At 44.4% G+C, this 25,247-nt stretch overlaps 1 protein-coding gene across 1 annotated transcript in view; it reads right to left on the bottom strand.

Annotated features, from left to right (window-relative positions):
- The window catches only part of rims2a (regulating synaptic membrane exocytosis 2a), a 993,532-nt gene that overhangs the window by 206,132 nt on the left and 762,153 nt on the right, over window positions 1-25,247 (bottom strand). Inside the window, exons 24-25 of the mRNA XM_067981485.1 lie at window positions 15,766-15,872; window positions 2,516-2,688 (exon numbers count right to left, since the gene is read on the bottom strand). Coding sequence (XP_067837586.1) covers window positions 2,516-2,688; window positions 15,766-15,872 — 280 coding nt within the window. The remainder of the gene's footprint in view (window positions 1-2,515; window positions 2,689-15,765; window positions 15,873-25,247) is intronic.

The following is a 25,247-nucleotide window of genomic DNA, read 5'->3' as shown; positions in this document are numbered from 1 at the left end:
GCCTCTGCCTCCAACTCTGCCTCCAACTCTGCCTCTTCCTCTTCCCCTTCTTCCCCTCCCTCTTTTTTTTCTTCTAATGCTTTTGACCTCCTGATGACAACACAAAAGTAATGAAGGCATGCAAAACAGAAAAAAAAATGAAGTTAGTTACAATTAAGGGAATAAAAGATTGCTGAACACATTGAGGAGAATGGAAATAACCAGTAAATACAGAACTTAATGATGAAACATTGACAAGTATAAAATCACGAAGAAGAATTTAGATTAAGTGAACGATTATAAAGTGCAGTCACTACTGAACTTCTACATCAGATCTAACCAGAAAGCAAACCAAAAATAAAATATTTTAAAATGTCATTATACTAATCACACTTTATAAACCTGTATTTCAACAAGAACATGTACACAATTATAAAAAACATACTAACTATTAACTGGCACCGTTGATGTATCTGGATTGGCATTGGGCCCTAGATCCACAATGGCTTTATTTTTCATGAATATAAACTTTTTTATTAAGGATTTAAGCAATCTGCACTTTAGACACATTAAAGGAAATTTTTGAATTCACTGAACGGGCAGTAATCTGGCGAAGCAGATCACCAAGTCACCATAGAAAGCGACTGAATTTCATTCCATCAACTGAATAACAGGCGGGCGATCTGCTCTGCCAAATTACTGCCTGTACGATGAAGATGAAAATTTACCCCATTGACCTTTAATTTCTAGTTTTGCTTTGATCCTTAAACTCTTTATACCTATGTGGTGTTTTGTGCATGGGCTGTTCAATAATATACTGAAGGAAGCAAGAAAAAGTCAATATTTAACAAACAAAAGAGAAAAAACAATTAGCGATAACTTCATAGCAACTGAGCTTAATGCTGTTCAGGGGGCAACTGCCTAACCAGCATTGACCAGTGGAAGGGTGGATATGCCTTCAGATCATCTCACTGATTCACAGTACTTCAGTAAAGAAGCAGCTCATCTGCTATGAAGTGCTCACTAATATTGAGGAATAGGAGGTACTTATGAGCTGCTTTAAATTTGGTTTCCTACAATTCATTTAATATTTATTGTAGCCGAGAATAATATAGGTACAGTGTATCAGATTTTGTGAGACACTGTTGATGTGATTAAGAACTAGTAGTTTACTCACATGAATGCGTTTTCATGCTATTGATTTATCTACTCTGTCCACAGCAAAACCACAATATGCTCCTTAAGAAGAAAAATTACTCTCCATAGATTTTAAGCAGCTCTTGCCATCCTAGCTCTCTCCTCCTACTTTCACAGGCGAGACTTGGGAAGGTTTACAACACAGGTTCATCGGTGGGATGAAGCACAGGTCTCAGCAAAAATTGAAAGTGGCTCTTACCCTCGTGGACCTCCTAATAATAACGTGACTTGTACAAATCAGTAATTAATGGGGGTTGGGAGGGGGAATAAAGAAGCCTTAATTTAGGCTAGATATGAATCAGTCAACATTTTACTTCAGCCAGTGTTAATTGTATGTTTTGTATCAATTGGGGTTAATCGTATTCCGGTGGTGGGTATCAATTGGGGACTCTCTTGGATCCTTTTTATAGGAGTGTTTAGCTAGGATGTGGGGTATGCAAGAGGAAACTCTGTGAATAAAGGCTTGGAAGCAACTAAAGACCAGGCTCTAGTATTCTATCCTTCACCACCGGGCTATCCAGTTTTAACAGCCAGCAGAAAATGTTTGGAACACACGAGGGCTTCTATATGTGTTCAAAACCTGTAACAATACATCATGCAAACACTTACTGGAAAAATGTGCTGCTTCACTTTTTTTTGTATGTCTTCATAATGAAGACTGTCTGCAAGGCTGGTTTGATTTAGAAATTGCTTAATGATTGAGTGTCATCTAAGGGGAGGAAACAGAAAATGGTGGAAATATACAGCAGAGCTCTCAGTATCTGATAAGGAGAAAAAGGATAGGTTAATTTTTAGGGGAAGAGGCTCCATTGTCACGACAGGCATACACCTGAAATATTAACCTGACCTTTTCTCTTTTCAGATGCTGATTGAACCTGCTGAGCATTTTCTTTCAAATCTCCCTTATTGCATTTCAGATGAGCACTGTAGCTGACATGTCAAGCACTGTTGGTATTTAACACAGGAATGGATATCCCAACTTGTTAGCAGTTTGGGAGGCTCATGTGAACTGAAGCAGCTCAGGCTTTTTCTATCCTGCTATGGCCTATCTGGACTCAGCAGCACTAATAAGGCCACTGCACAGTAAGCAGTCTCATCATATGGCATGGGAAACTTAATTTACCTCAACACTTAGCAATGACATCATTATGTTGAGAGCTTTACAAGCTTGAAATGTCAATGCCGTATAATCTTAAACAGCGTTCTGAACACAAAACTCATTTCAGATGAAAAACTGTAAGTCCCATCTTACCTAATCAAACTGTTTAAATTTCAAACTCGCAAATAATGATTTATAGAACTGTGTTCTGTACAGTGTATCACCGTCAATGGGTCTCACCTGATCTTCCTGGTTGTCCGAGGGTGCTCAGATTGCACAGACATGTAACTTGTACTGCTCATTCGTGAAGCACTGCTCGTCCTTGACACAGCGGACACGTCACTTACATCGCTGTCTGATGACTTGTTGGAAATATTGTCCGACCCTCGCTGAGTGTCCCGTCCCAGCCGATGCTGTAAAAAAAACAAATCAATTTCTTCAATCATTAAAAGTAGTCAAGGATAAAACCGCAGCTTGTTCCAAAGAAAAGCAAGTAAACAAATATTTAATGAAGAGGTTGTTTAAGGAGGAATTCAGTCCTGCTTTTAAAAGTGGTCCAATAGTTCACTTATAAATCAAATCCTGTGCCTAATTTTCTGATTTTCATACACATGTTGCTCACAGCATTGTAATTTTTACATCACGTGGGTGGAGATATTTTGCTTGCGACCATCTCGGAGGATCTGAGACAGATGGTAGGTGTCGCAGCAGAGTCCAGTGCCATTTTCAATTACCATTACTGAGAAGAATTCGACACAACGAGCACCACCTGGAGTGAGTGATGGCATCTGCATCCATTCCCCCTGACAGAGGCCTCCAGATCCAAGAGAATACTTTGACCACTGGCCGTTAGGCCTTGAGGGACCAATTGGAAAAAATATAGAAAGTGGCTTCCAAGAGCTTTGGAGCAACATCTCTCTTGAGTCTGCAGGTTTTAACTGATACCATCAGGTCTGCCCTCCCACTGATCATTGGACACTTAGATCCAGGATCCAGCACAAGTGGAATGGCTAGAGTCCGCCTTCTTGATGCCATCCTCTCTTCTGATGACAGCTCATGTGACAACTTTTGCAAGCCCTCTGATGCCTGCTCATGTAAGTGTCCTTACTGAACCATTGCCTCCTTCAGCAGATCTCTTCTGAGACATCATCGAGGGAGCAGCGTGGTCTGTGCACTCTGGTGGATGGGTACCTCCTAGTAGGTCTTCCCTTTTGGTGTAGCCTTATTCCATGTGCCTGTCACTTTGTCTTCCTCCTACTCCTATTCTGCCTCCATTATAAGGAGATAATGTGAAAGCCCATAGTGAACCCCACGATAAGGGCTCCATGACATACGGGTGGGAAGCAAAAGGTTTCTCTGCCTGAAACTGCTGAAAGTTAGCTGGCAGAATCCTTTCAGCTTGTACAGCTGAGAAAAAGGTTTTCTAATTGCTTCAGTCTTCAAGGGTTAAGTTATGAGGAGAGATTACACAAATTGGGGTTGTATTCTCTAGAGTTTAGAAGGTTTCTAAGATATTAAGGGGAACGGATAGGGTGGATAGAGAGAAGCTATTTCCGCTGGTTGGGGATTCTAGGAGTAGGGGGCACAGTCTAAAAATTAGAGCCAGACCTTTCAGGAGTGAGATTAGAAAACATTTCTACACACAAAGGGTTGTAGAAGTTTGGAACTCTCTTCTGCAAACGGCAATTGATACTAGCTCAATTGCTAAATTTAAATGTGAGATAGATAGCTTTTTGGCAACCAAAGGTATTAAGGGATATGGGCCAAAGGCAGGTATATGGAGTTAGATCACAGATCAGCCATGATCTTATCAAATGGTGGAGCAGGCGCAAGGGGCTGAATGGCCTACTCCTGTTCCTACGTTCAGTCAAAGCTGATATTTAAGACAAGGACTGTTGCCAGTCAAAACCTCAGAACTCGATTACTTCCTGTTTTAACAAGCCCTGCATGTAAATTGCCCTCTTTTCTACAGGCTGAACTTCAGGCAGGTGGAATTTTGGTGTAAATGGTAGAATTTCTGGGATATCAGCTTTTCCCCTCATTATCCTGACATTTTCATAGAAGCACCACTGTTGTGGGTGTATTTTACCAGCAGCCAATTTTACCGGAATTTAGCAAGTATTTTAAAATGGGTGTAGTTCTGGTGTACCTGACTTAATGCCCCAAATTCTGGCCCCTATGGCAGAACTACACTGCTTTTACACGAAAAAAAAAATCAGAATTTTGGGCTCATCAGCTATTGTTCTGATACAATCCAAGTTTTTCAAATTAGGTGATCTACCTGTAACTATTTTTAAATTAGGAAACACGCCTATATTAAGTCAGAATCAAAGCAATGCAGTGGCAAATGTATCAGCTCACGAGGTGATAAACTGGATTGCCATAAATTTCCGTGGGGGGTTCTCCTGATTTCCTGCAGTAACTTTGGCGGAAGATCAGCAGAAATGCGGGAGAAACCGTGTGAACGGCCACTGATGCCGTTTCTCCAGGGTTTCCACCGGTCTCATGCTGAAGTCATGGTGGGAGATTGGGGAACCCTCACATAAATTCTAACCCTAAAGACAGTGAAGTAAATCAGTCTGCAACAACACCGAGTATAAGGAAAATTCTAATATCGTGGTGAATACAAATGGTAAATTATGGGGCCGATTCTCTGTTAAGAACTTCAAGATTAGATTAGAACCTTATAACTCCCCCTCGTTTTTGTTATATTTATACATGGTAAACATATTCTGGCCTTCAGCATCACGTACACAACACTGAAGATAGAAATAAAATTGGTCATGTAAAGTCTCCAAATCAGCAAGAACTTATCAGCATATAACACATAAGGTACTACTTTCCCCAGGAGCTTAAGATAGTTTAATAAACTTTCACTAAACAATTCAAGGTTTCCATAAAACTGTGGCTTCTGATCGTGTCTTCCCATTCTTTGAATGAACATTATTCTTTACAGACCACAAGAATTTCCAGTCAGCCAGGACTTGATTTAATCCCCATCCCCAGCCAGCGAGAATGGTGCGTGGAAGGGGTTAAGATTAGGCCGAGTCACTCCATTCCTGCCCGGCGCATTTCATCTTCGTCGCCTTTCAAGTTGGCCGAGTTTCCACCACAGGCAGGCCTACTTTAAATTCAGAAGTCGCGGCCCAATGACATCCCATCGGCGCTGCGACGTCATCCTAACATCCAGTCAGGGGGAGTCCCGCACTATGTGGAACTTGACAGCCGAACCACAGTGGGAGGTGCTGACTGGCCAAAAGAGGCCATGGTAAGTTTTAAAAAATGACTTTTGTCAGAACTCCTTGTGGGCCAGGAGGAGCAGGAATCCTTGGGCCTCCCCCCATCCCCACCCTGATCGCGGCAGAACCCCACCCACCCCCGCCAACCTCCACATCTCCAATCCCCGAATGCAGCTGCAAACTCCCCGATCGCCTCCAGACCCCTCCTCTCCACTGACAGCCGGGGATCATTCCCACAGATCTCCGACTGCGGCCTCCTGTCACCAAATTCTCGCCCCCGCATACTGGCCAGGTAGGTGGGTATGTTAGGTTCAAATCTAAAGTCATATAAGCCTCAATCAAAAGACATTCTGTGACATATCTGTCAGTCTTGCCGCAGATGGCCGACAACACGCTGGCAAACATGTATTTCACAAACATCAAGGTTGCTGAGAAGAAAGAAAGAACGAACGAACTTGTATTTACATCACTGAAACAATCATACAAGGAATTACTTTCAGACTGCAATGATTGTTATGTAGGCAAATCCCCTTTATTGTGACTCAATGTCCTTTTCTGCAAAACTACTTCCCAACAGTATATTGGAGGGCATCCAAAACATGAACCGAGAAGGCAAGAACTATCTGTGCCACAGACACTATGACAAATAGTTCAAGGTTTGAAGTATGCCACTGCCATGTGCTGACTTCCAGAGTGAAATGTATAGGCTGGTCAGAACTTCTAAAAATAAAGAAATCAAGTTCTGACTTCAAATACCAGCTCAAAATTTACAACTGAAAAAGCTTTTTGCTACAAGGAAAGAAGCACACATAAAAAAAATCACGGTGTCCTCAAGTTGTTCATAGCAGCAATGTGACATGCTCATGGCCAGAGTTGATGGTAGGAGAAATTAAATAATATGTAGTCTGAGGGAGAGTGGGAAAAGCTAGGGGTATTGTGAGGCTCAGCAAGGTGCATTCCAGAAAAAAAAATGGAAGCAGATTCCCTGTAGCTGATTTTCCTTGTTGGAATGCTAAACATTCCACTGGTAAACAGGGCTATGGGGAGAAAGTGGGGTAATTAGTTTTGGGTTGCCCTAGCAAAGAGCCTGCATGGATACAATGTGCTCAAGTCTGTGCTCTGAACTTCTACGGTTCTATGGCATGAAGAAGTAAAGTTTCAAAATTAAGCTTAACATCTAACTTCTTTGTTAAGTTGTGAAAGTAGCTGTGTGTGCTATACATGGAATAGATCTCTAGCCAGCTTTGTAATATCAGTTCTTTAATCAAGGAATTCACCACATTTGCACAGGTTACAATAGGGATGATGTTGCTCATGGCAGGCATTAGTAGATTTACCACTGGTTGCAGTGTTAGAGATACCAATATAATATAAAAAATCAAATGTTCTCACCATTGCCAGCAATAATTGAAATGAATAAATGCTAATTCCCATGTAGGTACACGTAACAGAATACTGCCTTAATAGGACTCCAAGCCAAAATCAAGCTATCTTGACTCAAGCAGATAATGGTCTAGAAATTGGATGATATAGCCAAAACAAAAGGGCGCTGAAAGGTGCAATATGGTAAGTGGCGTATGTGCACTGTCATTCCACGCTGAGAGAGCACCGCATGCCAAATTGGTTAGGATGGCTCTGGAGTGTACGTCTGAAACCAGATTTAGGCCAATTTCCTATTTAAATCCAGGGTCCAACGCCGGTTTCAGGAAGTTTCCTAAATTGGATTGTGACTGACTGTTCTATGCCATGCAAGCTGCAGTCAGTTTTCTTGGGCCTAAAGCAGCCAAACCAGCAGTCCTTAAAGGGACCTCTGGAGACTGCTACAAAAGGGTAAGTATAAAAAGTCTTTACTTGCCTGAATGTAGAGCCGGGAGGAGCAGGTGTGTTCCTCCTGGCTCCACACTGAAACAGTTCGTCCACCTCCTGGATTCACCGTGGATCCCTTGCCAGAGTTCCCTCCAGACAACTGTTGTCCCCTTCAGGATCAGCAAACTGCCTCCTGGGGCATGATTGGTACCCCCAGTACGCCGGTCATGTCCTGATGACACAAGAGGACCAAGGTCTTGTGGTCCTCTTGCGCATCAGCTCCAACGCAGCAGAGTAGAACCAGCTTCCACCTGGTCTTGTCACCACTGCCAGGAGCATGATCTGGAGTGAAACAATTAGCTGGTCTTATGATGGGGAATGGATTGAACCAGTTAGCTGAGTCCAAGACTATGACTGGAACAATAAAATTTGCTAACCGTGAGATCAGGAATAGAACAATTCAATAAGTTGATCTGTCAGCTTGGGACCGTACAAGTGCAGTTTCTACAATTGGGTTTACAATGTTGGAGCCCTCTCTCTGACATGCTTGCATCCAGCAAGGCTTTGCATTGGCCTTAAGGGCCACTGGTTAGGCCGCTCAAGACCCAGAAATACAAGTCAAAGCTTACATAGTGCAAACTTCTCCTTCTTGGGCATATGCACCAACACACTATTAACCCTTTAATGTGACTTCCTGCAAAAGTCCTCCTTCTTGCTATAGTGTAGGTTCAAGGACTCACCAACAACAACAACAACAACTTACATTTATATAGTGTCTTTAACATAATAAAATGTCCCAAGATGCTTCACAGCAGCAATTATCAAATAAAGTTTGACATGGAGCCTTACATTATGTGTTTCAAAAATTACTTGCAGGGAGGATTAAAAACCATTCCTCCACTTTAACAGGGTGTCATTCTCTATCTGATGCCACCTGCGAGACAGCCTTTTAATGCAGGTATACACCAAATACTCTCAATCTTCTAGAGGAGAAACCTCTGCACAATGCCTGTGAAAGGTAGGTGACCGGAAGGACTATACCCTGCATCGGAAAGCTGCCATCCTATGAGGAACAGGGTATAGAGCTGTTGAGGAAGCACTCCGCTCCAACTGTAGGAGACAGTAAAGTCGGTGAACAATGCAGGCTGCAGGTTGATGGGGTGCAGACCTGCACACTCGCCATGGCATCTCTGTAGAGCAGCAGATAACCACGAGCCTCCTCACCCTTCAATGTCTACTTAATCTTTATGGGTTATGATCACTCATTATTAGGTTATGCATTCTTTCCTGCAGGTCCATCAGGCAATTCTTCACTTTGGGAAACTCAACAACTTGATAAAACTGTGTGTCTCTACCACGCTTCTGCCTGGCTGTCATGCCAATCTGAATTAAATGTGCTGCTCTCCTAAAAATGATGTCAGTGACCCAAGGAGTAAATGCTCAGGTGGCACCCTGGGTAATATTACAGATCCTCTGTTGCTGCTTAAAAGGACCCGGTAGCATAAAAGATGAGTCCAGTGGTAACTGGTACAGGTAAAGCTATCCATGCAGATGATTATCGTTGCAGGCCTTCATGCAGCAGGTGGCATAGCGCTCTTAAAGCCTTAGTGAAGAATACTCCTCTCATGCAGAATTCCTCACTGAGACCTTCAGAACATTTGGGTGGCCAGAAAATTCTTTTGATGGGGGTGGTGTAATATCTTGTGGGGCACATCGTCCTCAAATGTGTTTTCAGTCTCTATTCTTCCATCCTGCACTGCTGTTCCTCCTCTTTCCCTTCCATTAAAATAGTAATTGATGGAATACCTACTGGGAATAACTGTAGTGCAGAACCTTTTACTTTGTGTCGCAACAGAAATGTCTTGGTGGTCTCAAGGTGTCAGAGGTGGGGTCAGCTCTGTCCAGGTACAAAGCAAAAAAATCTACTCTAAATGCTCTCTCATAAGTTCAGCAATCACTTTTTATAGGTTCTCCAGGCTTAGGGATCCGTCATTATCAGCTGGTGCTGACAACAGGTTTTTTCTCATCATGAATTACCATTGGTGCAGATTTGGAGCGCCGCTATGCATATAATAATGAACTCCCTGCAGCATCGGTTCATGCACATTCAAGCCCCAGATATGACAGGAATCGGCAGTGCGGCCATTATCAAACCGAAACCTGGCATAAGAGAGTCCCATTCCAGAATCCACCACAAGTAAATGATGTTACGCTTGACCTACAATAAAACTCTCCCCAAGCATGAGTCAATTTTGTGTCAGTAATTGTAGGCAGAAGGACAAGATGTGTATGTCCAGGTAGTCTGATCTAATGGAGATATATGGGGGTAGATTTTCGTCTTTACTGCCTGGCCATGAAGCATTGTCTGGGCAGAGTGAAAAGAAGAAAACTGTGTGGGAAGGATTGACCGCCATAACAGAACCCACTTGAATTTTCTCCCTGTGTTCCGCCTGGATGCTGCTTAATGTTCAGGAGGTAAAGACATAAATCAAACCCATGGCCTCATATCGAACAAAGATGCAGTTGTCTGATCCCTACCCAAGCTCCTCCAGTAAAACAATTTCACCAACACAAACACTAAAAAGAGTTTGCTCCGCAAATCCAAATAGATATTTTCTTTTATGTGCTGACTCCAAGCTCAATCTTGAAATCTGAATTTATCTGAACATTCATAAAAGCAACAGAAAATCACTAAGTCATATCCACCAGAAATCTCAGTTTCAACTCCTGGTCTGTGCTGAGTTAGCAGATCTTAACCAGGGCAGAACTGGGGATGCTGCAATTGACCACAGAGGCCCTGCGGTGGGGGGAAAAAAAACTGGTCACGGTTCCTGCTCCCAATCACTATCCAGCTACAACTGCTGAAAACTGCATGCGTGTGAAAGTCGAGTATGAACAGGAATAAGCTTGACTCTGATGCCCTCTATGGTTGGGTAGTCTGCAAGAGCCAACATAAGAAGAATGGCCACTTGGTCGAGGTATTGCAGGGGGCTGGTGGTTTCATCTCTCAGCAAGGCACTGCACCTTCAGAAGAGGCGGGGATAAAAGGAGAGAAAATTCTGAAAAAAAAATAAAAACTGATGGGCTGGGATTTTAGAACTAATCCTCCTCCCTGGCCTCCTTAAAACCCACCTCTTCGACCAAACTTTTCGTCACCCCTGCGAATATCTCCTTCTATGAAGTTACTTGGGATGTTTTTCTATGTTAAAGGCACAATGTAAATGAAAGTTGTTGTAATTCAATTGCTGCATTTTACAAATTTTCAAAGCACTGCATTTGACTTGAACTACAGCAAATAACTTACATCCTTTGCTTGTTGTACTTGAAAATCAGCGGCAAAAATAACATTGCTCAAAAACACATACATAAATCCATCGATTTTTATGCCACAGTTGCTTACTTATCCAAATAGAGCCAATTTTGGGGGTGAATTTCCACAAGGATTGTCCTGCTCATCTGTAACTTCAACAGAAGAGCTGCAGAAATCCCGTAAAAATGGTGTAAACATGTTTATGCCGCATTCCCATGGTTTTCACGGCTCTTCCTCTGCAGTTACAGCAGACAAGCGTGAGAACCCCCACAGAATTTCACCCCTCAGTCTTTAAATAACCAACAGTGGGCCTCCAGCGGCTGTGCACACAGTGAGTCAAAGGGTACGGTAGAGGCTTGTGCGAGATGTAATGAGAGACAGTGAAGTAAATAGATAGTGATAATGGCCCTGAAAACCTACAGGCCGGTGATCTTGGCAATTATGCTGGGATTGTGCTTGCTGCTGATCCCAGTGGACTTTCCGCAGTTGGGGGAAGATCCCTAATTTCTTTGGCATTCGTGAGTGTCCACACTACTAGGGGTGCATCTAGGATGCCCACCATTGTACAAATGCCAGAAAGCCCAGCAGAGGGCCTTCCGAAACATGCAGTTGTTACCTCCTGTGGCACCCCTTTAAGAAGGGCCCCATTAAAACAAATTAAAAAGTAATTTTGGCATCATAAAATCTTGAATCCAGGTCACAATCCCACCTGGATCCCCATGTTGAGCTCCACAGCTGCCAGTGATAGTGGGAACCAGGTGACCTCTGCCAACCATATGCCAGGTGCCTCTGAAGGCTGGGATGCGGGAACTCCTGAGTTAAGGAGCTCCTCCTCTCCCTGGCACCTCTTACAACAACGGCCGTGTTTGAGGCAGACGATGGCTCAGCCCCCAAACAGGCCATAGAGCAATCTCCGGGGGAAGACTGGGATCCCGCAGAACTGGGTCCTGGTCTAGTTTCCAACCGTTCCAAAAGACTTCCGCCTAAGTTATGGTGGGAGCACATTGGAACAGCTGAAGATTTTTGGTGCCAAAGTGTTTTTGGATTGCTTTTTAGGGACACAGTGGGGTAGATTTTCAGCTTGCTGCCTGAGCGTGAAACTGGCGTTGTGGATCAGCCGCTCGTTGTCAAAACTGGTTTCTATAATGGCCAGCTGACCCAACGCCAGTATAACATCTGGGTGTAAGTTGTACATTTACCCCACTGAGTGCTGAGCTCAATTAGTATGTTACTGGGAAGTGATTAGCTACCGTTCTGCTTTATAAAATATTTTTCTGTGTATCGTACCGAAATTTGCACACAAGTGTGAAGGATTTATTTCAAGATGTTTCTATAGCAGAATTTAGAATAACACAGGCATGTATGGGACAATAGATGGCTAACAGTCAAAGACAGGGCAGCAATTGAGTCACATGCTTCTGATGCTGCAAACAGGGCAAATGATCACAAGATCATAATAATTACAGATGAGGAAGGCTATTTGGCTCATCTTGATTCATCCATCCAGAGAGATCCTAACGTCACCCCACTGCAGCATCCAACTGTTTCTTAAATGATTGCAGGGTTTTTGCCTCCACTACTCTATGTGGAAGTTTATTCCACATGTTGGCCATTCTTGGTGCGAAGAAATAATTCCTGATGTCTGTTCCAAAAGTACCTTTCTCCATTTTGAACCCGTGTCCCCCTAGTTTTACTCCTGCAGTTGGAATTAAAATGCTACGAATTTCTACACTCTGTGTGTTATGCAGAGGTAGCAAATCTGAAAGATAACAAATCACTTGTCCTACTCATGAAAATAGAGCTTGCACTGTTTACATACACTAGTCTAACTGCAATGGTTAATTGCCGCTTTGAATTCACTGCTACACATAAATTACCTTCATATTATATGGTAGAATATTTAAAATTAACATTTCTTTTTGTTGTTTTCTGACTTATGTCCAGTTTGTGGACTAAACACTGCAGAGGTAGAATGGCATAAGTGAGACAGTGATAGACTTGAATGACATAAGACATGAAGGTGCCTAGCCTCCAGTGACAGGAAATACCAGGGACGATCGGGTGCTACGAAAATCGGGGATTCCCGGGGTGGGTCGGGAGCCTGGCTCCAACCCGCCCCATTTCCGGGATCCCCAATGACGCACTGACATGCGCGTGCAGCCCCCGCATGTGGGACTCCCACCGGCAATTAAAGCCGGCGGGGTGCCACTTAAGATATTTATTTAGGTATTTCAGGTCGTTTAGAGACCCGATTAACATGATATTTTAGGAGGGTTGGGATTTTGCAAACAACTGGGACTGTTTCCCGTACTGGGGGAAACACTCCCAGTTCAAATGGACGTGTTGCAGCCATCAGCCTGTGGCAGCTGCAAAGGTCCATTTGACAGGTCCGGGGGTGGGGGGGGGGGGGGAGACCCTCACTCATTGCAGGAGGCCACTCTGTCACTTGGGACAAAGTTTGGCCTCCACCACCCTCCTCCTGACAATAAAACTCACCAACTTGCACACTTACCCCAGGGTCCAGAGACATGTACCTACCTTGCGGACCCCCTCAGATGTACATCTTCCGGATGGGGGCCGACGTAGCTGCAGTCATGACCTCCTCGGAGGGCGAACAGCATCACCAGCCTCACCGGCCACGCCGTCCACCTCTGACACGTGGAGCTCCACAACACAGTGCTGTGATACATCCACCTGCACAGCAGGAGGGAGGGCTACCGCAGAGAGAGATGTGTCGCAGAGGGCACTACCCTCGCCACATGGTTCACAGACCGAGGCTCAGCTTCCTGGACCTCTCTAAGCAGCAGTGCACATGGAGGCTCAGAGTCACTCGACATGTAGTCGTAGACATCTGCAGCCTCCTTTCATGCCGAGCTGCTCCTGGCTAGCCCGAGCACCATGTTCTTACCTGTCGCTGTCAAAGTCACCACTGCCCTCAACAACTTCTCCTCCGCATCCTTCCATGGTGCCACTGGGGACATCGCCGACGTCTCTCAGTTGTCTGCACAAAAGAGCCCTGCAAATACACCTACACCCACTCTGCAGTGACACAATGGGTGGCATCAGTTGTGGGTCTTCATTGTGATCCTCAGGAAAGGGCATTATTGCACAAACCAGACAAGATTCGCAAAGACATGGCAGTAGTGGTGCCAATATAATATGTAATGTGAGTTGATCAGAAATTAAATATAAGTAAAAACCATGAAAAACCCTCAAACACCCTTGTGCATCCCCTTCATGCTCACGACACGTTTGCCTTACACTTCCTACTGCACATATGTGATGCATGCCCTGTGGCTGCAGCATAGGTAGTGGCAGGTTGAGTGAGACTGACCGTGAAAGAGATGCACGAGAGAGTGAGTATGAGATAGAGCCATGAGATTGTATGAGGATTGGGTTGAGCGGTAGTGGCGGGATGAGTACTGGCGAGGTGAGTAAGTGCAGGTAAGATGAGGATGAGCTTTGAGTGGGTGTGAGGAGTGATGTGACAGAGTAGTGTTGGCAGTGCAGAAGGAGATGTGGGGTGGGGGCGGTGATGTGGCAGACAGAGTGTAGGGGAATGAGTAAGTGTACTCACTTTGGCTGACCTACTTAGGTCATTGAAGCGCCTCCTGCACCGTATGCAGGTGGGCGATATGTTGGTGGTGCAGGTGACCTCCTCTGCCACCTCGAGCCAGGCCTTCTTGGTGGCAGAGGCAGGCCATTTCCCCCTCCTCCTCACCCCATCCAATAAGAGCTGGAGTGAGGCATCATTAAACCTGGGAGCAGCCTTCCCCCTGGGCTGCTCCATGCTGTAATTTTTCCTATTTCTTGCAGCATCAGTCAGTGGAGGACTGCCCCTTTAAATAGAGCTCCTCCAGCTGACAGACCTTACTGCGCATGCGCAATCCGCCCGCCGCGCAGCTCAGCAGCGGGGAACCCGGAAGACCAGGTAAGTGGATCCAATCAGCCTGCGATTGCGCGCGAAGCAGACTGATTTCACCAGGCGCGTTACCCACGCGCCCAATAGACCCCGCACCGCGAACCCGTCGCCATGGTAATATCGAGCCCCAGGTTTTTGTTTCAGTCGTGGAATACTGGGAAATACACTGTTATATTGCAGGTTTTTGATCTCATTAACAGTTCCTCACTATCAGATATATTCACAGCATTATGCTGCAATGTATAATGATCAATGTTACTGGACTAATAATCCAGAGAATGTGCACTCAAATCCCATCACAGCAGCTGGGGAAGTTAAATTCAGTTAATTAAAATAAAATCTGGAATAAAAAGCTAGTATCAGTAATGGTGACCACGAAGCTACCGGATTGTTGTAAAAACCCATCTGGTTCACTAATGTCCTTTAGGGAAGGAAACCTGCCATCCTTACCCGGTCTGGCCTATATGTGACTCCAGACCCACAGCAATGTGGTTGATTCTTAACTGCCCTCTGAAATGGCCTAAGCAAGCCACTCAGTTGTCAAGAAGGTGGCTCACTACCACCTTCTCAAGGGCAATTAGGGATGGGCAATAAATGCTGGCCTTGTCAGTGACGCCCACATCCCATGAATGAATTTTTTTTAAAGTATGAGAATTTGAATTCAGTTTTTAAAAAATCTGGCAAGTAATATGTTGGATTGTCGTAAACACCCAACTGGTTCACTAATGTCTTTGTGGTGCCAGAATTATGGTGGGATGGAACTTCTGACCATCTGGCCTCACTATCATCTTACTCCGTCTGGTCAACATGTGACTCCAGTCCCACACCAGCATGGCTCACTCTTAACTGCCCTCTGAAGTGACCCAGCAAGCCACTCAGTTGTATCAAACCGCTACCCAACAGTTCAAGAAGAAGGCCCACCACCATCTTTTCAGGGAAACTAGGGATGGACAATGAATGTGGCCTTACCACTGATGCCCACATCCCTAGAATGAATATTAATATTAATAGAAGATTGTCATCAATAAGAAACAAAGTGGATTGCAGTTATATTGCAGAATTTTAGTCCTGATTATTCTTTTAGAGCTACAATTACAGTGAGCTCATTGTGCTGTTCTAAATGAAATTGCAGCTTACATGTAAGTTAACACCCCACATTTTTTGTTTTAAACAACTTTCATACATGCTAGGAAAGGTCTCATTTTGTACTTGCCTTAGAATGATACTCCTGTTCCAGTCTGGAATCTGACGCTGCTACCTGTTTGTACTTGTTCATTTTAATTTTCATTTGGCGAGTCCTCTCTTCTACGTCCATTGCACCTGAGGAGAAACAGCCAAGTTAAACAGTCAACTTGCAACTGTCAGTTCCTCCCCCGTCCCCCTCTACTCCTTAACTGGTGCTGGCCGCTGTATGGCAAGCAAATCTATGACTGAGATGGAAATTGATTTGGGATGGACAAGACCATATCTCATACCAATGGGCTCAGAAAGGTTTTTTTTCAAACTAAAAGAGATTTTCAGACTGTTAACACTGGATTGTGAAGTAGATAGTAGCACCAAAATTGTTTTGACTCTTTAATGAAAATAATCTCAATTGAACTGTTGATGTACCAGAGAAAACGTCTGAGGGTAGAAATTCCAACCATGCCAGAAGTGGGGTGCGATGGAACTTTTGACCATCTGGCCTCACCGGCATCCTATCCCAAATCCCAATGGGTAAGGTCATTGAAATATTAGGGACAGGTGCCCATGCTAGCACAGCGCTATTGGGGCATATGCCCTGTCTACTCAGCATGGATTCAAAATGGCACCTTGTCACTCCATGGGAGTGGAGGTGGCACAGACCCGAAGTCAGTAAATGCCAGAAGTTAAGAGAAAGGTTCTCCCTCTGCAAATGGCAATGGATCTCTCTTGGATCAAATGTCAATTGAAAATGTAATTGTAGGCCCCACTTACATGGATTTTTCAGGAGAGCCCAGAATCCCATCAGAACTACCACACCCCATCTCCCCGCCCCCCGCAAAGTGTTGTCAGGACAGAGGAGTGACAGGCAGAAGTGCATGTGACCCCTCCATTGGAAATGTTTCTTTGAGCCAGAAAGGGGTGGAAACCTGGCAGAAACAGATTCCATCCCAATTTCCTGTCCCTCCGCCTCCAATTTCTGTCCCCAAATACCATGCAATTTCTATGCTCCTGTGTCAATGGAATACCATTTTTAGGAGCTTCTCTAAACTCAGAAACAGTGTCTACATAAGTGTTGTATGAAAATAAGTAATCAATGATCCAAGCTGTCTCCAGGTAACCTTTGCAAACAAAACCAATAAAGGCACACTACTTTTTTCACCATGCTGCCTTGGCAACAGAAATCAAAGCGATTGCTAAACTAAACTGCAGATGGCTCATTAGCACTGTGCTTAATCGGACATTAACCTTAATGGTGAATTATGACATTTATCAATTTAGGTTCAATATATGAATCACAGGACATTTTGCATGATTTTATTTTGCAAGTTCCATATTTTGCCTAGTTCTGCAAACTGACCACATTCTATTTTGTGCTGAAGGATCCGTATGAGTCCGTTTAGAACGTGTAAAATGTATATAATCAGTATTGAGGGGAAAATGTACTCGCACAGAAAAAGAGGAGATTGTAGGGATTTGTAATTGGGCGTAGCTACTCTTAATCCTTTAAAAATCCATCTTTTAGACTGGCTAGAGTGATTCCGATGCTGAGGGCCAAGTTAGAATCGGACCCAAAATTCCTGGGGTCGGAGAGGGCGGAAAGGGAAATATTCCGGTTGAGGGAGCCAGGAATTTGGGGCGGTCCGCCAAAATTTGGCCCACTTTACACTGCCGCTTTAAATTCCAGTGGGGGCTGGCCACGGGCAAATCTTCTGTGCGGCACTTCCCATATCTAGGGGGTATGTTTGCGGGAAGATCCCACACCTCTCCGGGATTTCTGCCCATTACACCCTCAGTAGGCCTCAATGCAATACCATTGAGTCCTTTACTAGATTAAGATAATTGATCTCGGAGTGCATCGATTACCTTTTACTTGCAGAGACAATGCCTGTAAATCTCCTCAGGGCTGCTCTGGCTTCGGTGCCGTAACTTTGCCGTAAGTGCGGTGTTAACCCTGGTGCAGTTAGGGCGGTGGAGCAGGAGAAGCTGCGAGGAAAGTCCCGGTCAATGGGTCTGCTGGGAGCTGCAGAATTTGTTTTAAGTTTTGTTATTGGCACGGGTGGGCTGAGTGGGACCTCAGGCAGTGTGGGTGTTGGCTCCTTTGCCTTCCAACGAAGCATTGGGGTAGACACCGCTGAAGAGAACTTGCCGACACGATGTGCCTATCCTGGCCATGCAAATGATCTGCAATTTGAGATGGGGTCAACGCAGGCTCCACTCCACCACACGTGCACCAGTAGAGCTAGCCCCTGGGACTAATGTTCTTGTCCAGTGCACCTGGGGAGCACTCAGTTAACAGGCACAAATGAGAGAAATAGGGGGGAGAGCCTTGTAATGCCAGTTCTCTGACTCCTTTATGTTGCTCCAGGATTTCCGGAGCTTCCCCTGAGGCTGGTGGGGGGAGTGGGGGGCAGGGCAGGGATGATGCTTACAACTGTAGGAGTTACATGCATGGGATTGAATCAGAAAGGGGGGATTTGCCACAAGGTCATTCATTTGAGATGTGCCCAGAAGAAATGGGCCTTAGGTCTTGTACCAGCACTTGTCTATCGGAGGATTGGAGAGGGGCAGGAAGCAAAGATCAGAGGACCAAAGACGATAACTTTCTTTTCCTTTCCGAGGTAGCAGGGTGGGGATGAGCACTAGAGAGCTTCCAGCTGCTGTCTTTGGACAACTGTCATTAGGGTCCCATGCCAGCAGCACAGCTGCTGCAGGCCTCTCAAGGGTTGCAACCTATGGATTTTCAGCTCTGAATTTCCAATTTTAAATAATCCAGATGAAGGGTTCACTGTGTTGGACACCAGATGAAACAAGTTAAAAAAACAGAAGCTTCAGGGGGAGAAATTCAACTCCCGGCCGGCCGTTTTGCCGGGGTGGAGGGGCACTGTTGGGAAAGGCACCTCAGCCACCCCATTGATAGTTGAGGCCTGCCTGATGCCCCGTAAATAGATGCACAGCGCGCCCGCCTGAAAGGTATAAGGCTGCTTTACTCTGAAAACCGAGCTCCTTCGCTGGTTGTAGGACCTCGATGCAAACTTTGGGCACAAATGGGCAGAGCTTGTGCTGTGCAAGCTCCGACTAGTGTAATAGGTCTTGAACGGCCCAACCAGGCTCACGCAATAAACGGATACAAAATGATTTCAAACTTATTTTTTAGTGCGCTCCTCCTGGCTCCACAAAAACACTGCCGACCACTACTGGCCTCAGCGGAGCCGGTCAGAAATTGTCAGGCCACAACTGGCGAGCTGCTTCGGGATGTCTTTCCACTGGCCACAGCTCGCTACTTCCATTTAAATGAGGCCCAATCAATGTCGAATTTGGCTCAGCCTCAGGCCGCCACGAATTGGCGCTGAGCGCAATTGCTCCATCAGCTTGCCGCCTATTTTGGGGCGCTTGTTGAATTTTTCCCACTAAAAGTGAGAAGGGAAGTTAGCATGAATGGTAATAAATTTGTGGAACAATGCTTGTGCACTTGAGGAAAGTCACTGCACGGGATTCGCTGCAATGGCGATATTGGCGACAAACGCAGTGAGTTAGATTGGGTGTGCTCTGTGATCCTCCAGTGCCGAATTTACACCAAAATCTGCTGGAGAACTGATTGGAAATACGCCACAGTGAACATAGTGGCGAATAGCTAAATGTCCCACGCAGTAATCAGATCAGTAATATTGATGTGCTTTATGCGCATTGTTCAGCGAGAAGACTCGGCCCTTTTTGTATTTAATTAAGTCTATGGAATGTACTACATTAATTGAAGTCATGTCTCACTCACATCTGATACCAGATTAGAACAAACAAATGCACACTATACACCACAGACAGACACTGCGATCAGTCCTCTGTTCCAAAGCCTTTCTCTAAAATTAAAAATAAACATTTCATGGTTGGCAATAATAAACTCTGGGGTAGAGTTTCCGCTTTAGGCCCAATCAGTAACTGGGTGCAAATTGAGTCGGAAAATTGCGCTGATTAGGTTACAGGTCAAGTCTCCGCTAAAATGTATTTGCATAATCACAAAAGTAAAATCTTCCATGAACCAGCACAATCTGGCAGCATAATAGAGCGTAATCATTTTGTTTTTCTTTGCAATAAAAGATAGTCATTGATGTATTTAAAATGTATTTGAATGGCAACCTGGTGCAGTTTTATTAATACAGCTTAAAATGGGTTTATCACAAAAAATAAGCAATTTTAATAAGAGTGTCTGTGAGTAACCTAATTTAAATCACTAAAAATGACTTTAAAAAACCACACTTTCATTGGTGTATACTAGTCAGTTTTAGTAAATTAAATATTTTTTTTAATATGTAAATGTGTTTAAAACGTGCCTATTTGTGCCTGTGCGCTTAAGAAAAGACCCGCCTCGAACAGCCGTAAACGAGCACAATCGGCGGAAGCTCATCATCCTCATTATGTCGATCTGTGGGAGTGGCCAGTTTTGTGGGCGGGGCCGGCTTCAGGCACAATGATTTTTGAACCAGCGCAAAAGATCGTGGAAACTCGATTTAAACCTGACCTAAATTGTGCTTGATTTTCTGCGATTTTTCCACGATCTTTTACGCTGGTTCGGGCAGATTGAACTGATCTAGCGGAAACTCTACCCGAGTGCTTAGCGTGATCCTAACCACTTTTCTCTCAAAGAAACATCTTCCATTACTTTCAAGAGCATGTTAGTGAGCCCAATGGCATTTTCCTAACAATTTTAACGTTTTTAATTTCTAGAGGGCTACTTGAAAACGACTTCCAAATAAAAAACCGACACACAACACAGATAAAGGATGCAACTCTCCGGGATTTCTGAGGCCAGCAGCAATTCTTCTTGGCGCTGAGAAAGAGGCATGGCTTGTGCCAGGTCCCAGTCATTAACAATATCTGGTCATTCAGGAGACATCTAGTACCTTGGGGTTGACAAATTTATTTTACAACAGACACTGGGGAAGGAGAAGGCAGAATTCTCTTCCAGGCAGAGTTTTGTTGGGGTGGTATCTCCACCCGTCTCTCCATTTCCACCTCAGCCCTGACCTATTTTCCAGGGTCAGGGCTCCTATTGGGATTCCCACAGTCAAGAGGGAGCCTGCAAATGCAAAGAGCAGAATCCCAATAGTGCAGCAGAAGAGGCAGCGAGGGAAATTAAAGGGTCAAAAGCCGCCGAGGATCAGAAAGATCCTTTGGTCAAAGCCTGCAGCAGGTAGGTCTCTGGGTCCAAAAAAGGGAGAAGAGACCGCTACAAAGCCATCTATCTCCATGTGGGGAACATTGAGCATTTACCACTGCTTTCAGGAGGCCTACCATCACTTTCCACATGGCAGCCCTGAGAGGCAGCGGTGAGCGAGGCGGAGAGAAGAAAAATCCACACGGAACCGAGGTCCCACCCCTAGTACCATTTATAAGCAGCAGGAGTGGAAGGAGCGAACAGCAGCGGTCCCAGCGGGAGGGAAATCCTGGTTGGGACGGTGAGGTAGCATCAGGCTTCACTGTCTGAATTTTCCAGCATTCTCCACTGCAATCTCGCCCGAATTCAGGTGGGATCGCGGAAGAGAATATCCTCCTCCACCCCCCCAAGAAGTCCGTCAGGTAGTAGCAGGCTGGAGATAGGGAACCTCTGCCTGATCGGGGAAAGTTAGCATGTTTTTCATTAAGCGTAGGGCATATAAAAATGGGCTAGTTTATTTTTGTAATAGGATCTGAACAGAAGTCAGAAATTAAACAGGTGTTTCTCATTATGCTCAGCCTTTTGTATGTTTTGCCTTCTGTTGAATAAAGCAGCTTTTGAGTCAACCCAAATTTCATCTCACCGAGTGTTAGCTTGGTCCGTCTTTGGAGAGATTAAAGCAGTTCACATGCTTAAGACATGGAGAGCCAGTCCAGAATACAGGAGGGTTTCATTGTTACACTCCAGGGTCCCATACCGCACAAACAAATACAGGACAGCGTTAGTCAACTTCCAGAAACAGAGCAGACTGCTTAAGGGAGCAACTGACATTAATGAACTCAAATAGATTCCTGTGGTGTACCTGAATTCGTAACACTGACCTTCAGACACTCTTGGATGAAATGCAGCAAAGGGGAGAGAGACTGTTGGATGCCCATGGGAGGAAATCACAGAAAAATGTCTCACTTGTTTTGTGGAGGGAGGGAGCAGTGGCACTGAGTCACCTCTCCAATCACCAGAACTGCAGACCAGTGCAGGTAAAATGTTCAACAACCTGATGAGGGAAGACAAGGTAACACAGCAGCCTCTCTCCCTTTTCTTCTTGGGCAACAACACACTGTTCACCATCCAAAATTAATAACCCAACTAAACCTTCACATTCCTCTGTAGTTACAGGGTCATTTTCTCAGAATTTTGCATTATCTCCCCTAACAGCAAATACTTGCATGTAAAACCTTACAAACCTCTCCTCAGCTTTATCAAGGTGATAACAAGCCAGTAAGTTACATCAGCTGCCTGATGATACCTGGGAGACATCCCTCTCACTCTAATCTGCACCTAATTCTCTCAATCTTGTTGCAGGAGAAACTTGTGCACAATGCAAGTGAAAGGCAAGAGACCAGAGGGGACATCAGAGAGTTGATTCACTAAACAAAGCCACTGGGGAGGCACTCTACTCTAGCCATGAGAGATGGTGAAACTGATGGGATAGTGCAGTCATCATAGTATCCCTGTGAAACAGCAGAGTCAGAAGTTTCCACATCCGTTTCTGTCTCCTTAATCCAAAAGGGATTACGGCCAAACAATTTTAGTTATTCCTTCCCTTCCTACAGGCCCATCACAGCAATGGGGAGTAGGTGTCAGAAGAAGATGAAGACGATGATGATTTGGAAAGGATGGAAGAATATTCTGTCTCATCGACTACGATGATGATGACGATGATGAGGAAGAGGATGTAGGGGGCAAGGCCCCGGCAGGAGTCCCAGGAGCAAGATCCTGCCTCACGTTCCTCTGCCACAACCCCCTCAATCTCACCCCTTCATCACTTGCTTTCTCATTCTTATTCACCAGCTCAGGCACGATCACCTACAGGGCTTTCAGGATCTGATAGCTGCCATTAAATCAGCCATCTCGCTGATCAGCAGGGCACGAATCCAGGACCCAGTGGAATGATGACAGCTGGAGATTACTTACACCAGGCTGCTGTTTCTCAGGATATCAGTACGTGCCAGGCTCCGGCCTTCCCACTCAGAACATAACACAAATGGCTGTGACATAAAAGTTGAGTGCGGTCTTCATTTTCACACTCACAGGTCTTCATGTAGTCGCTGGCATAGCTCCCCTATTGTATCATTGATGAAACACACTCTTCCAACACACGGCTCCTCACTAAGATATTCATAGGATCTGCATGGCCTGTAAATTCATTTGGGAGGGGGTAATATCTTGGATCCACAAATGATGTCTCCATCTCCTATCCTGCATCCTGCACTGCTCCTCCGCCTCCATTATAATTGCATGCAAGGAATGCCTATTAGAAATCCCATAGCTGGTACTCAGACCCTCTTACTGTGGATGGGGGAAAAGAACTTCCCAGTGATTGCAGAGGCCCTAAGGGTATCTGAGGCAAGTCCAGCTCGGTCCAGGTGCAAGGCAAAAAAAAAAGTTTAAAAGCTCTCATTAAATCCAGCAATTTTCTCCGAAAGTTTCTTCCGGCTTTGATGTTCGGCTCTAACTGAATAGTAGACTGCTGTCCCCCTCCTCCCACCAAATAAAACTGGGACCAAAGGCATTCATTTGAATTAGGTTAAGCATTTATAGTTACCAATGAAATGAATGGAGGGGCAGTTTTACATTGCAGTCCCTTAGTACAGAGAGTCCAACCTGCGGCATTCAAACCGTGGCAATATGGCCCTTACAATCCAGGCAACTCACTCCTATTTGAGCTTATGTTTATATTCTGATTTATCCTGGTTCAATTTTGTAGTTCTGTAATTTTGGTAAGGATTGTTTTTAGCGCTGTTGCCTCAGAACTCCGAGATCTGTTCATATCAGCAACTTGACATAAATGCAAATTAACATGTACAAGGAAATAAACTTTAAATGTGGCCTCCTGAAGATTCATAATATGCATGTGCATGGCCCACAAAGACAAAAGCTGAGGCAGCCTTGCCTCAGTAAAAGTGTTTACTTTCCTGCATTTGAGCTATTCCTAAAGAGAACAATCATACCAGTACAAAGGACTTGAACAGTGAAGTCCATTATTCTTCAATTTATTTTATTCACCTCATTTTCTTTATGAAAACGATGTGGATATCCCATCTGTTGGATTTAGAATGGTGTTTGACTACATCATAGAGATCAAACACTGACAACGTATCCAGGTAAACAGGTTAGAATCAATCTGAAGAGCCTACACCCCACTCAAATGATGAACAAAAAGCAAAATACTTCAGATGCTGGAAACCCAAAATGAAACCAGAAAACGCTGGGAAGTCTTGGCAGGTCAGGCAGCCTCTGTCAAGAGAACACATCAAAGTTTCCGATATTGAACCCTTCCGCAGACCTGGTATTGAACCCTTCCTCCAGTTCTGTGGAAGAGCTCAGTACCTGAAATGTCGACATGTGTTCTCTCAACAGATACTGCCTTGACCTGCATAGTCTGTGCCTGATCTGCTGAGTGTTTCCAGCACTTTTTGTTTTTGTTCCACACACAATGATGTTATCTCCATGAAATGTATTTTGTATTTCATGGAAGACAATGTTGTAGTTGAGAAGAGACAGCACTACGAGGGGAAAAAACTTTCAATGAGACATCACCAAAACTACTCTGCAGTGCCTGTTTAAGCTAAAACATTACTGCAAGCTTTTAATATTGTAATTATACTTAGCTAACGTGGGATATAAGTTCAATAAAAAGAGCTGGTGGGATCCATTCTACCCCGCTCATGTTATGACCATATTTCACTGATAAATTTGCTGCTTGTGAGCTGTTGAATCAGCTCACTCATGGGACACAATATAACCCCAACTCCTCACCGTGTGACTTCTATTGATGCTTATGGACTTATTCATTGACCAGGTTCATGTTTACCTACAAAACAATGATAGAGGAAAAAAAAACTAAAATCAGGAGGAAACTGTTTTGTAATTAGGTGGGTTAAGTGAATACAGGTGATGTAATTATTCTATACACCTTTTTATAGTGGGGTTTATTATCTGAAAGCTCCATTTGGTTAAAAGATTTGGGTTGTGTGCAATATTACTACTGACATTTCTGAGTAAATGCACATCATGAATCTGGAAATCAGTAATGTATTTTTGGCAAAAAGGAAAATAAATCATGATCATATTGATTTTTTTTTAAGAGGTCACTTAATTTTGAGCAACATGCTAAACACTCAACAGCTGCGAGTCTGGAACTCTGTAAATATTCTTTTTGTCAATGGGGAAGGCTTTACATGCTGAAAGCTTTCCTAAACAGCCTTTGAAATGTGATTAACACTGTTTGCATTATGTTAGAGTTGACACTGTTTCCCAAAGCCTGTGTCATTAGGTCTCTTGTGACTAATCCATGGTTT

The sequence above is a fragment of the Heptranchias perlo genome, chromosome 3 (assembly GCF_035084215.1).
Source record: "Heptranchias perlo isolate sHepPer1 chromosome 3, sHepPer1.hap1, whole genome shotgun sequence".
Lineage (NCBI taxonomy): Eukaryota > Metazoa > Chordata > Chondrichthyes > Hexanchiformes > Hexanchidae > Heptranchias > Heptranchias perlo.
This window is presented reverse-complemented; position numbering and strand designations above follow the sequence as displayed.